The following is a 13,482-nucleotide window of genomic DNA, read 5'->3' as shown; positions in this document are numbered from 1 at the left end:
TCTTGAATGTGCGAGTGCAGTGAATGAGTTAGATGAATGTTAGTTTGCAGGGAAAGTGCTTTAGATGGCCTGAATGTGGCCGAAAATAAACCAGGAAACTGAGGAAACTCTGTCAAATCGGTTTCTGGCGAGTTGACTCACCATAAACGGGTTAACCCGTGAACCCTCAGGTTTAACCTGTTACGGGTGCGGGTTGAAGAAATGACCACCCGTGAAGAATATCAACCCGCGGGTTTTGACCCGTGTTAACCCGAACCCGTGTAACCCGTAACAAGCCAGCTCCGGCCCGCCCGTTTGCCAGCTCCGGCCCGCCCGTTTGCCAGCTCTAACGATGATACACTAACAATCACCGCACGAACGAGTATTTCAAAAATACAACGAAACGATGAACCTATGCAAAATAGAGAATAAAATAATAAATAATTAAAAATATTGACCAGGGTGCTGGGAGCACGGACACACGACCGACCGACCGTGTCGTGGTCAATCCCACGCCAGTTTTATATTTTTAATGCATTTTTATTATTTTCCATGATTTGATGAAAATCCTCTCATTTTATCAAATCTCCTTCGTCTCGAGGAAACTCCTCGGTTTCATGGTACTTCCATAAATCCATAAAAAATAATATAAAATTAAGGAAAGGAGTGTGGGGCGTGACCATTGGCCAACCGGCCATGCCTTCGTCCCAACCGGCCCCACACCCCACGGTTCCTTATTATTTCATTATTTTTATTATTATTTCTCTAATTTCATGAAAAACTCCTTGATTTCATGGTATTTTGCACAAATCATCAAATAATAATAATAAAATAAATTATGAAAACTTGTGGGACCGGACCTTGGCCTGCCGGCCATGCCCTAGCCGGCCCACACGCCCCTTTGTTTTATTGTTTTATTATTAGTTTTCCTTGAAATCATCAAATTCCTTGATTTCATGGTATTTCTCTCATATTAGGAAAAATTCCCTCAAATCATCAAAAATACCTAAAAAATATTAAAAATTTATGAAAAACTCGTGGGACCGGTCCATAGCCGGCCGGACATGCCTCCATGGTCCCACACGCCCTTGTTTTATTATTTTATTATTTTTTGCTTCCCTGAACTCATGAAAACTCCTTCAATTCATGGAAACTCCCTAAATTCACCAAATTTCTCAAAATTCATGAATTTTTCATAAAATCATCAAAATATTATAAAATTAAGAAAAAGGCAACACGGGACCGTGGTCACGACCGGCCGACCATGCCTTAACCACGGCGGTCCCACGCCTCCTCATTCCTTTTTTTTATAATTATTTTTCATCATCTCATGGTGTTTTCCTCAGTTTCGTCGAAACCCTAATTTTGGCATATTTTCTCGAATGGATGCTCAATTGCACGCCAGAAAATATCAAAATTCTCAGGACTGAGATGTGGACGGCTTGGGGACACGAGCACGCTATCTTGACCGACCAAAATTGGCTCTTTGGCTCAGGGAAGCCGGTCCCATCAATTTTCACAGTTTTGACCTAATTTGCACAATTGCACGTATTAGGTCCAAGACTCTTCCAAACACTTTGGATTTTCATGAAGTGATCATCAGGCGGTCACGTGACTACCCATGGCCGGTTGCATGACCCCATGGTCGGTCCCTCACTCTGTCATAACTAATTTGGTTTTCTCACCTAAGGCTCAGACGAGCATTTTCGAATAAATGATTAAACCAGCATTTAATCATTCTTTCACCAACAAATCGTCAACTCTTCAGGAGTTCTTTGTATTTTCTCACGTGAGCATATGGACACTACATGGTTGATCCACGGTCCCATGTAGTCGCTCCCTCCTTCGTCCCATGATTAAACTTCTGACGAACCATGAATTGATCATCAATTGATCAAATTAGGGTTTCTGAATCCAAGGATCATCATTCCAGATTCCAACCTTAATAATTTTAAGACGACCTCATGGTCATTAATTTTATTAATTATGCTCGGTTCAACGACCAGTATTCTAATTAATATTTTTGGTACGCTGCCAATAATCCATTAGATGAGCAACACATGCTCAGACGATCAAATATTCCACAATTCATCACATAAGCAACACTTGGTCGGATGATAAATATTTGCTCAAACCAAGGAATATTAGTTCAACAATCAATATTCAACGATCCATCGAATGAGCAATACTTGCTCACTTCATTGTAATAACTATACCTCTGTCTCATGACATGTTCAATTCATGAGTTTCAGAACATCATGCTCAACTCAACAACTACATGGACTCATCGTCTCATCAAACCACGAAGTCATCAATTGACTAACATACCACGAGACGTCAATCGTGTCACTTTGGGGGGATATCACTTAGGGTTTTGGTCTGGCGGTCTACGGCACGTGTGTTCAATCACATGATGGAATGTGAGCAAGTCGTGCGATCAGTTGAAAGGAATTCACGAGGTAGTGGGTGGAAAATCGACCAAGTCTCCACACGTTGAGAAACTGGTTTCAAACACGATCTCCACTTCCCCACTCCTTGATTCCATCAACTGTCACACTTCATGGAATCATGGTGTCTAAAAATCCAGCAATATAATTAAGTCTCTGAATCATGATTGAATCATCATCATCCGTATCATCAATCTCACGTCAAACTGAAAACACGAGATCATCAACTCATCAATTGAGCAACTACTCTCAATTGAGAAATTTCAATCACTCAGAGCTTATCGTATTCAGAATTCATACACCAACAATCTTTGATTATCATTGATTCAACACATTTCTCAGCTTCCCTCCTACAGATCAACCCATCCTCTCTTGTGACCGAATTTACTATGGAACGGTCATTGTCTTGATTTAGGCCGGAGTACTACAGATTGATCTCTCGAATCTAAAGCACCCCCTTTGCAGCGGTGCATCTGTGTGAGGTTTAACATTTCGCTCGGTTCGAGGAGTCTCCTCCGTACGGTCGTCTCCTCAATTCCTTAAAAACCAGCAAATCGTTTTTCCCCATCTACATTATCATATCATAAAGCTCTAATCCAGTCATTCAAAAGACTTACCTAATGTGATTTGTTATCCATATTTGATTAGGTATTTGAGTCCAAGGAAGCAGTTTGTGATTGGTGCATGGAATTAGGCAAAACTTTGAACTGTGTTGTTGTTTGCAAATCATCCAGGGCAAAAAATTTAGATGGTAATGGTAAGGGATCATATTTAGAAATGCAATGCGAGAGAAGTGGTAAGCACGTCAGCCACAAGGGTAAAAACTGTATCAAAACCCCAAATGTGAGGAAAAAGCATTGCGGCACTAAAAAATGTGGGTGCCCATTTTTGCTTAGTGCTCTTTGTGGAGACTATGGAAAATGGCGTGTTCGGGTAAAGTGTGGTTCTCGTAGTAAGTTCGCGAATGATTCGCGAATTTTTCCGTATCACGAATTTTACCGTCTTATTCGCGTACGTTTGCAATTCCGAACCCAAGTCGCGTATTATGTGGCATTCCCGGATTATTCGCGAACCGTTCACGAATTTTACGTATTCCGAATGATACGTCCGCTTAATTCGCCATAAATTCTTTAGCTTTTACTTTTCAAAGACTCCACTTTTTGGGCTTTACTGCCTTCCGAGCATACACGACCGAATATTAGACGTGTTGTAATTTTTATGAAACAAAAACGACTGAAGAGATTTGAAGGTGAAGGTGAGAGAGATCTCAAACTCACTAACCAAGCATCTAAACCACCATACGACGTCCTCTTGGATAACTAATGTTGTATATATTATTAATATCATCATATTAAGTTTATTTTTTCTTTAAATAACTCACACATATGCATAAACATTGGTCTATGACCTTATAAATACAAATTATTTGTTATATATAGATACCGAATTTTCAGAGCCGAACTCACATTTATAAATTGAATTATACACGTACGTATGCCGTTCCGAATTACTGACGAATCACGTCCCGTTGACCGAATTTTGGACCGAATCTGGATTTTACAAAACCGTATAATACTCGTACGTTTGCCGTTCCGAATTCCCAATGACATCGCATCTTTTGTGTACATGGCATATCGGAAATAATGTCTATTCAAAATGTGCTAAGCATTTTAGAATTGTTAGGGATAACCCAGACGAAGAAAACAAAGAAATGAGAGATACTATGAAACCAAAAGAATCCCAAAATAATGATGTCAAGAATATTGACAGAGATGCTAAAAAAGAGAAAAACCAAAAGTTGTTTGATAATTTTATGGAAGACTGGAAATCCCTTTGCTGGTCATTAACCGTACATGACCGGTATAAAAGGTTTTGTGCTACATGGTCTCCTGAATACGGCAAATCGGTGAAGTATGTGACAGAGACTTATTTGGATAAGTTAAAACAGAAGTTTGTTCGGGCATGGATTATTAATGTTAAACATTACAACAATGTCGCAACAAGTAGGGTTGAAAGTGCACATGGTGCACTGAAAAAATACTTCGGAACATCACAAGGGTCATTTGTTACTTGTTGGTATAATGCTCACATGAGGTTTGAAAATGATTTTGTGCAAATTCAAAGTGAGTTCGAAGATAGCGCAACAAGAACCATGCATAATTATTTAAGACAACCAATGTTTCAGATGCTTCTTAATAATGTGTCGCACTTAGGTCTGAGGCTTTTGATTGATGAGTTAAAACGTGTTGACAAGCATGGGTCGGATATCAAAAAATGTGGGTGTGTGATTCTTACAACCAATAGGTAACCTTGTGCACACATGTTGCTTCAATTTTAGGCTTCTCATGGTTTCATACCTTTAAGCGCCATCGATTCGTTTTATCGACAATTGACAAGTACTCCTCCAATGAAAGATCGTACAACAAAAGCATTTCAAGATCTGCCGGAAATAAAAGTTATTAATAAAGTGTGGGATGCTTCAACTGATACTCAAAGAGCTATCATGCAATCAGAGCTCGGAGTGCTTGGAAATCCGAAGACAAATTACTTTAAAGAACCGAAAGTGTCTGAAATACAACATGGTAGGCCGACAAAGTTGCAGCAGGCGAAGAACAAATCAACGGAACTTATCAGAATTTGAACTTGTTAAAACTAGTTTATCGTATGCTGAGGAGCCGATGCTGAAGAAGGCCTGCAAACCACGGGCATCACAAGCTAAAACAGTGTCAACCAAACAGCCAGTTGATGAATATTACTTGGTTCGACTGCCATTAGAGATTCAACCTTTTGTAAATGAAATTGAAGACGTAAAAACGGATGGACATTGCGGGTACTGGGTTGTGGCCAAACAACTGAAATTGTTGACAAAGAATGTAGAAGCACCATGGAGGTATGTACGACAAAAGATGGTAAAAAATCTAAAAAAGATGAGGCTTTTCTATCAATCGATGTGGGATGTCAAGGGGTTTAAAGATATAATGGAGAATGTAGACTTCCCAATCAGTGGTGTTGATATGGATGTCAAATACTGGATGACTTTGCCGGAAGCTGGTTTTCTTATAGCGGAGACCTTCACAACCGTCGTTGTTATATATAACAAGCATGGCAGCAATACTTTTGTGCCGAACCATGTTAAACCTTCCACTAGGACAAAGGGTAGGATCATCTTTATGGGTTTTGTTGATGGATCACATTTTGTTAGTCTGCACATGGAACCCAATGCGCCAATCGCTCCATACCCGAGTGTGGACGTGAATGGTTAACTCTATACCAGAAGAGAATTACAGTTTATGAAGCACTCTCAAAATTAGGAAAGGCCAGTAATGATGATGAAAGCCTGGGAACGATTAACTTGGATGATTAACGCTATTTTGCAAGTGGTTAGGACAGCTTACTTAGTGCAGATACGGCGAGAAAGGTACGCATCAATTTAATCAATTTATTTATCAATTCTATTAGATATTAATACATTATGTAGCATTATTGTTAATTAGGTAGCCAAGAGATAAGTATATATGAGGTTGGATGATGCTTTGTTTTTATCAGAATACAGTAGCAGCTAATGGAAAATCATATCACATTTGCTGAACGTGTTTTGTAGCTTTATAACATAAATACACATATCTCTTAAACTTACAAGATTAGTTCGCTGAATGTGTTTTGTAGCTGAAACGAAAGTCGAAGGAGGTGGTGACATGGGAGAGAAACTTATATGTTTTGAAGGGCCTTCAGTGTTTACGTTCAATAAATTGTAGCGTGCGACTGCAAAGATGATGTGAAGCAACTACTTTCTGTTTACAAAGCTATGGGAAGCAATCAAAGAATTTAATATTGGTGTCTGATATTCTTTCATTTGTGAAGTCCTTTGCACTAACTAATGAGTTCTTCATAATCAACTTGTTAAGTATTTAGTTTTAGAAATAAAGCATAAACTATTTTGTTTATTAATTTATCATTAAGTTTCTTCGTAATACGTAACTATAGAAAGCTAGGGTTATATGGCACTGTATTCTCTAACCAGATCTTTTGATAGGGGGAGAGTTATACTTTTTTCCACCCAATATTGACCCGGAGTCAAATAGGCTAGACTGAGATCAGCTTTCCCCACACTAAAAGTGGCTTTCCCCCTAAATCGTTATTAATATATGGAGTATCAATATATGGAGGTTCTACTGTATTATTATTTTTCATATTAAGGGCATTCTTATGATACCAAGGTAAAAACATGCATAAATTAGAGAGTATCCATATATATATGTGGACCCTCAGCAATTAGTGAGTCAAAATCTATCGTGGGAAAAAAATCAAAATGTTAATCCATCCAACCACTCATAGTCAACTCATAGTGCGTAAGTTAGATGCTCACTCGGTTAAAGTCTACCTAAATACATTTTAAAACCTTTAGTTTCACAATACTTATAATTGTTGTTGAGTTAAAATAAACCGTCGCAATTTATAGCAAACCATGCCTATACATTAGGCACGAGAATATATATATATATATATATATATATATATATATATATATATATATATATATGCCCCTAATTAAATCAATTCAAAATGAATAAACTTCATCCGACCACCTAGTTTTGCCTGATGAAAAGAAAAGTTTTATTGCACCCGGCCATTAAGTGACCGGATGCGTTTGAAAAAATTAAAAAAAATATATAATCAGGACACTCAATATCCAAATGAGGTATCAACAACCCCTTACATTTGAGGGCTAGCATGTGGATGAAAAATCACCAATAATAACATTTTTGGTCCATAAAATACAGATCATCATGAGAATACAGATGTATTTTCTCCCGATACGAGTTGCCCTAATGTAACCCAAGTTTCCAATTATTTTGGCATAAATTCGGGGGATAAATATCCCATTAGCCGTAACTGACCAAAATTATCTCCTATATTTTTCCGATTTGCTGTGGACTAGGGACGACAACTGTCGTCCTTAGCCCGGTGCATCCTAACTGTCCCCCAAAGGCGCATGGTATATTTCAACAAGGGATAAAATTGAACTTCTATACTCAAAACAAGAAGAAGAAGATCCGAAGAGATTTCAAAACTCACAATTAAAACCCTAACTTTGGATTAACAGGAGCAGCAGCAGATTATTGACTTGGAAACTAACTTAAGGTTTGTAAAATCGTCTACATTTTCAATCAATTTTATTTCATTTTAACAAAAAAAAAAAATCAATATCACTACCACTTGTATTGTCTTATTTGTGTATGAATATACGAGTTGCTGTTTTCGATTTATAACCTTATCAATCAGTTTTTACTGTTTCATTTGATTATTTTCTTTAGGGTTTATGATGAAAATTAGACTTGTGGAAAAGAGATTAGATATTTGTATGATTCATGTTGTTGTTGTTGTTGTTGTTACAGATGATGACGAGGAAGCAGCAATCTGCAACGAAAACGGTAGGTTGATTCAATTTATTTGTAGTCATGCTTTGAATATTGTTGGAATTGATGTATAAAATCTTCTGCATTGTAGGCTGCACCACGCAATTCTGCACCAACTGTATCAAATGACGAGGATCAGTATGTTGAATCTTTAAACAACTTGAAGTTGAAAAGGAGAAGTGAGATTGAGAAAATTACGAAGACAAAGATGGAGTTGGATAAGACTGCTCAGCTGTACCATGATCAATTGACAACGATAGTGGAGCCTTATTTCCGGTTCATGGAAGAGAGTATCGCACTTAAGGGAGAGAATGGAATACTCAGAAGTGATATTAAGTCGCTCAAGGAGGAGAAGGTTGAATTGGAAAGGGATTCTGACTTCCTCTGTAAGAAGAATGATGAACTGGGATGTAAAATTAAAGTACTTCTCGTAGAAATGTCTGCAGTGGAAAATGAACTAAAATTACTCAATACAGAAAGTGAGGAATTGGCGAATGAACTTGATTCTCTAAAGGTAGAGCAGTTTATACTTGGCGAAGAGAAGTTGAAACTCATAAGTGATATTGAATCACTCAATGAGAACAAGGCTGAATTGGTAAGGGATGCTGACTTGCTCCATAAGGAGAATGATAAGCTGGGATGTGAAAATCAAATACTTCGCAAAGAAAAGTCAGAAGTGGAATTGGTGAATGTTTCGGTGAACGTAGAGAATGCTACACTTGAAAGAGTGAAGTTGGAACTCAGAAGTGATATTGAATCACTCAATAAGGAGAAGGATGAAATGGAAAAGGATGCTGACTTGCTTTGCGAGGAAAATGATAAACTGGGATGCATAAAGGAAATACTTCGCAGAGAAAAGTCGGAAGTGGAAAATGATCTAGAATTACTCTACAAAAAGAGGGAGCAATTGGTGAATGATCTTGATTCGCTAAAGGCAGAGAAGGATGATCTTGGCGGAAAGGAGTTGAAACTCAGAAGTGATGTTGAATCACTCACAAAGAAGAAGACAGAAATGGAAAGTGAAATTGAATCGCTTAGCAGTGAGAAGACCAACTTGGGAAATAAGACTGAGTTGCTCAACAAAATGAATGCGAAATTGCTTAGTGATTCTGAATTTCTCAACAAAGAAAAGTCTGCCGTACAAGGTGATGTTTGTTTGCTCAACAGAAAGAAGACTATTCTGGGAAGTGAAATTGAATCACTTACCAATGTGAAGACTAACTTGGGAAATGAGACTGAGTTGCTCCACGAGGAGAAGACGAAATTGCAAAGTGATTTTGAATTTCTGAACAGAGAAAAGTTTGCCGTACAAGGTGATATTTGCTCGCTCAATGAAAAGAAAACTGCAGTTCAAGGTGATATTCGTTCCCTCGATGAAAAGAAGAATTCTCTGGATAGTGAAATTGAATCTCTTAGCAATGAGAAGACTAACTTGGGAAATGATACTAAGTTGCTTAACAGTGTGAAGGCTAAATTGATAACTGAAACTGAGTTTCTCGCCAAGGAGAAGATTGAACTATGGAGTGATTTTGAATTTCTCACTGAAGATAAAACTCAACTAGGAATGGATGTTGTGCTGCTCAAGAAAAGAAAGTGTGAAGTGGAAACTGAATTTGAATGCCTCCAAGATGAGAAGAGTAAGCTGCATGGTGATATTGAATTTTTGAACAAAGAGAAGGCTCAACTAGGAACCGATTTTGAACTCACCAACAAAGAGAAGGATAAGTTGCAAAATGATATTGAACTTCTCATTGAGGAGAAGGATAAATTGCAATCTGATATTGAATTTCTCAATGAAGAGAAGGCTGAATTTGTTCGATCCGTCACTTCTGAGGTTAATGAATCTTTTTATGAACGTGAGAAAACATTGGCTGAGAATGAAAGAATGTGCATAGAGCTTAAAGAGATGAACCAAACATTGGTTGCCAAGGAACAGGTTTATACTAAGGAGCTTCAGGAAGCTCGCCAAGAACTTATCAAGGTACATATATCTAAACGTATTTTTATTTAGAAGTTTTTTCTTTCCTTTTTCAACCTTAGTTTGATCTAAATGTATGTGATTACTGTAGATAATGCCGCGAATGGAGTCAGAAAAGGTAACCAGAAATTTGATTGGAGTAAAGAGAATAAGAGGAGGTGAAGTGCTTTGGATTTTAAAGAGAAGAAGAGAGCTACGCTGAAAGAAGTGATCAGTTTTCAGTTGAACCGTACATGAGCCTTAAGTATTCCTTTAATTAGGTAAATGATATTCAGCTGCACAGTAAGAGTATAGTAATGCTTATTTTTTGAGATTTTTTATTGACACTAATAAGATTGTAAATGTGCGGGAATGAATTAGCTGATGATTTAATGGTAGATGTGGAAGGATATAGGGTTGTTAACAGTCCGCTCAGGATGTTCAACTGAACTTCAGATTTTGTTAATGCTTTGAATTTGAAATATAAAACTGCTGCCGACTTGGGCCTTTTATGGGAAGTGCTTTGTCTTGTCCTTGGTTGGGGTGTGCTTATTCAGTTGTTAGTTGTTATGTGTAGAGAATTGTATATCTATATTTCTTTTGTTTTACTTCACGTAGAATCTCGGAAGTCCTTGCGTTTCGTTTTTACCCAATTTTCTTGCAGAATATTTTTGCCTCAGACTAGATTAAAGGTTTATGACATCATGAAACTCTCGACTCTTGAGATGGGTTGTGAGTCTTGTGACTTGAAGGTAATTTTGTCGTGTTGAGTTTTGAAAAACGTTGGTTGTAAATATATATTTTTTTTAATCCTCATAATCATTCAGCAGTAAATGTTAGCTATCATGGGTCCCTATGGCCTATGGGTGAGATTGTGATGGTTTAGGGTGCGACTATGAACAGAACATACTCTAGATATGAAAATGTCTAGTTATCGATCACTCCATAAATATTTGCTTTTGTTATAATGAGATTGAATTTGATTAACTAAAATTTTGAATTCTAGGAAGGATCCACTCACCGCGTCTATTTTCACACTATCTCACATTTTGGGTGTCTTTTTCGCTAGCTCATCATCTGAGTCTAACAATCTACTACTTCACTAACACTTGTGAGTCCTGACGAAGTGGTTACTTGAACAAGTTGAGCCTTGTTGCCTTGTATGTGGTCTTCAATTTCCTGGTTGGTGGTCTAACCTTCTGGAATACTAATGTGAACTTAATGCCTTTTTTGTGGAATTGCTTTGTGCTCTCTCTTTTGGAAAGCTTAGCAGGGCGGTTGCAGTTTTGATGATCTGGATGCATGGAGAGACCTCACTCTGACGGGTAGCCATGGCTGTCACATCTGTTGACACCTCCACTGAGAATAGCGACCCGGTACTCCTTGAGTCCCTGTACATGTTAACGCAACCATGATACAAAAGTTCTTGATCTTGGTTGAGCTCTTCTCATAAATCTCATTAATAGCCAAAATCTGTCCATTGCTCTTCTTAACTCTCTTGAGCTTCCTCAAGAAGTACCAAAACTTAGACTTTGGATGGACTTCGTTGGTTGCCCAAAGCTTCATCCTATAAATCTTAGGAATGTCTTCATTTCCAGATGGTAGTGCTCTCCCAACAACTATGAGTTCCTACAAGCTCATAAGTTCCCTGCAGGTGCCAATTCCATTGATTGTTCACCAATCCCGTAATCGCCTGGATATGCATACAGGGTTCCTGCAGTTAGATTAAAATAACGTAGATTATAATCACATTAGAATAACAAACATATATTTGTGAGAAAATAAGCCAAAAACGAGTATATATTATATTAAGAAAAATAGTGGTTTATTGGAGAATTTTTATGTACGTATGCTATTCATCAATTTTCTTTATTCTCTCTTATGTATCCTCGCAAAAGATTGTTAGCACAGTAACCATGAAGTCTGATTCATCAGCGTCCCACAAGCTTCACGCAGCCGATGTTGGTCAGTTTCCAAGTATCCCCACCGGCCAAACCGGCTAAATGAATTGAGAAGAAAAAGAGCTTTTCTTGATGTATTAGAATAAGAAGAATAATGACGAACTTATATAGACTGTAAGAAACAATGCCGAGCTATACTCATAAGTCATAAATGGGTGCTTTCAAAGAAAAAATCGCATCAGATACAACAAAAAATTAAGCCAGCAATCATAACCTCATCAATTGCGGATCATATTCGTATATACATAATGTATCGATATATGAAGATTCAATGTACATGAAACCAAAATGAAGGGTATCTTTTCATCAAGTGTACTTTGTACTCGGTGTGCGGAAAATAACAGACTTTTGGGAAGTTCTCCCAATCGGGCACCTATAGAACAATACCAAATTATTTTAATGTTGTAGACCAGACCGATAAAGCCCCATCAATATCAACCCACTCTAGTGCACAAAATGAAAGCACAGGCCACAGGGATACACCATTTTATATTACGACAAAATATAGTTTTCGGATTCGGACTCAAGACAAAGAAAATTAAGGGGTGAGCATTTGGGTCCAAGTCCACGGATTTGAACCGCCCATCTTTTTTTTTTTTTTGCGGAGTACGCTAATGGATTGGATGCGGGACAGAGTTAAAAATCCGTTGAACATCCACATGGATCACATCTGTTAATTATGCAAGTGAGCACAGTCTTATGCATTTCACAAGCATTTAGACCATGATGAGGCCCATAAATGATGGCGAATTTCCGCTTCAAGAATTTCAAAAGCCCGTTTCACATCCTTCCTCAATTCCATTTGTCTACTTTTAAAATACGAGTATAAACGACCCATATCGTCGGCAGGGGCTGACGGTAACGCTGGTTCAAAGGCATCACAGATTCAGAAGCTACTTGCAGACTATTCCGGCAAGAGACGATGAATCAAATGGTGCGGAATGATACGAAATGCTGCATTTTTGCATGATTTTAGTTTGTCCGGTTTATAATTGCAGATTATATGTCATAGCAATGGTACTTCACATTTAATTATTTGATTTAATAAAATTTAAGTCTTTTTTGTGTCAATACCTTTTCTCATTTTACAATTTTGAATAAGACAACTAATATTCCAAAGCAAGAAAATTAAATGGATTTTTAGTTTTTCGTTAAAAAAAAGAACTTTAGAAAGGAAAAAAATCGTATATGAATTCAATTTCTAAACCAAAAATAATTGTGATTGACGAAATTAGATAAGGACAAAAAGATTTTGGCTTTGGAGGCAACAAATTTGTTCTCAAAATTTAATTTAAAGGCTAAATAAATTGTGTTAATGATAGAAAAAATTTGAGGAAAAAATAATAGGTTTCTAAGAGGAAGAATATTATTAGCATAAGCTCTTTTTAAGGCAAAAAAATCAGTCATTAAAAAAGGGTGTTCCTCTATATACCATCGGAAATATTGATGGTACCCCTTTATCTAATATTCCTAATAGTTATCTACCTACCCATCAAATCTTCTAAATTCGCATATCCCGTGATATTATGTTGGTGAGAGTAGTATGTAGTTATGTGATACAACAAAACCATTAACCTACCATTGCCATGTCAGAATTACGAAATTGGTAAGAGTAGCATGTAGTTATTCTTATTCTCTGCTCTCTTCAGAAATCTGGATAGAAGAACCTCTGGTGAAAATGATAGATATTTGTGAGAATCAATTATTACGCTATAATCAAA

At 37.3% G+C, this 13,482-nt stretch overlaps 2 protein-coding genes and 1 pseudogene across 2 annotated transcripts; 2 read left to right on the top strand and 1 right to left on the bottom strand.

The window, feature by feature from the left end:
* Nucleotides 1-5,005: 5,005 nt before the first annotated feature.
* Nucleotides 5,006-5,689, top strand: LOC113279277. The gene has a single exon (XM_026527974.1). The coding sequence runs from the start codon at nucleotides 5,006-5,008 to the stop codon at nucleotides 5,687-5,689; it is 684 nt and encodes a 227-aa protein (XP_026383759.1).
* A 1,682-nt stretch (nucleotides 5,690-7,371) lies between these two features.
* On the top strand, nucleotides 7,372-10,312 carry LOC113282145 (protein Daple-like). Its single transcript, XM_026531089.1, has 4 exons — nucleotides 7,372-7,568; nucleotides 7,823-7,858; nucleotides 7,935-9,824; nucleotides 9,913-10,312. Exons 2-4 carry the CDS (start codon nucleotides 7,823-7,825, stop codon nucleotides 10,021-10,023), a joined length of 2,037 nt encoding a protein of 678 aa, XP_026386874.1. The 5' UTR covers nucleotides 7,372-7,568; the 3' UTR covers nucleotides 10,024-10,312.
* A 515-nt stretch (nucleotides 10,313-10,827) lies between these two features.
* Nucleotides 10,828-11,416, bottom strand: LOC113277620 (annotated as a pseudogene).
* Nucleotides 11,417-13,482: the final 2,066 nt, after the last annotated feature.

The sequence above is a fragment of the Papaver somniferum genome, chromosome 5 (assembly GCF_003573695.1).
Source record: "Papaver somniferum cultivar HN1 chromosome 5, ASM357369v1, whole genome shotgun sequence".
Taxonomy (NCBI): Eukaryota; Viridiplantae; Streptophyta; class Magnoliopsida; order Ranunculales; family Papaveraceae; genus Papaver; species Papaver somniferum.
This window is presented reverse-complemented; position numbering and strand designations above follow the sequence as displayed.

Excerpts from the sequence above, each read along its gene's own strand:
- LOC113282145 (XM_026531089.1), top strand. The coding sequence starts at position 7,823 with ATGATGACGAGGAAGCAGCAATCTGCAACGAAAACG. Across the intron at positions 7,859-7,934 it reads AGCAATCTGCAACGAAAACG|GCTGCACCACGCAATTCTGC; the intron begins GTAGGTTGATTC and ends TCTGCATTGTAG. Across the intron at positions 9,825-9,912 it reads CTCGCCAAGAACTTATCAAG|ATAATGCCGCGAATGGAGTC; the intron begins GTACATATATCT and ends TGATTACTGTAG.
- LOC113279277 (XM_026527974.1), top strand. The coding sequence starts at position 5,006 with ATGGTAGGCCGACAAAGTTGCAGCAGGCGAAGAACAAATCAACGGAAC.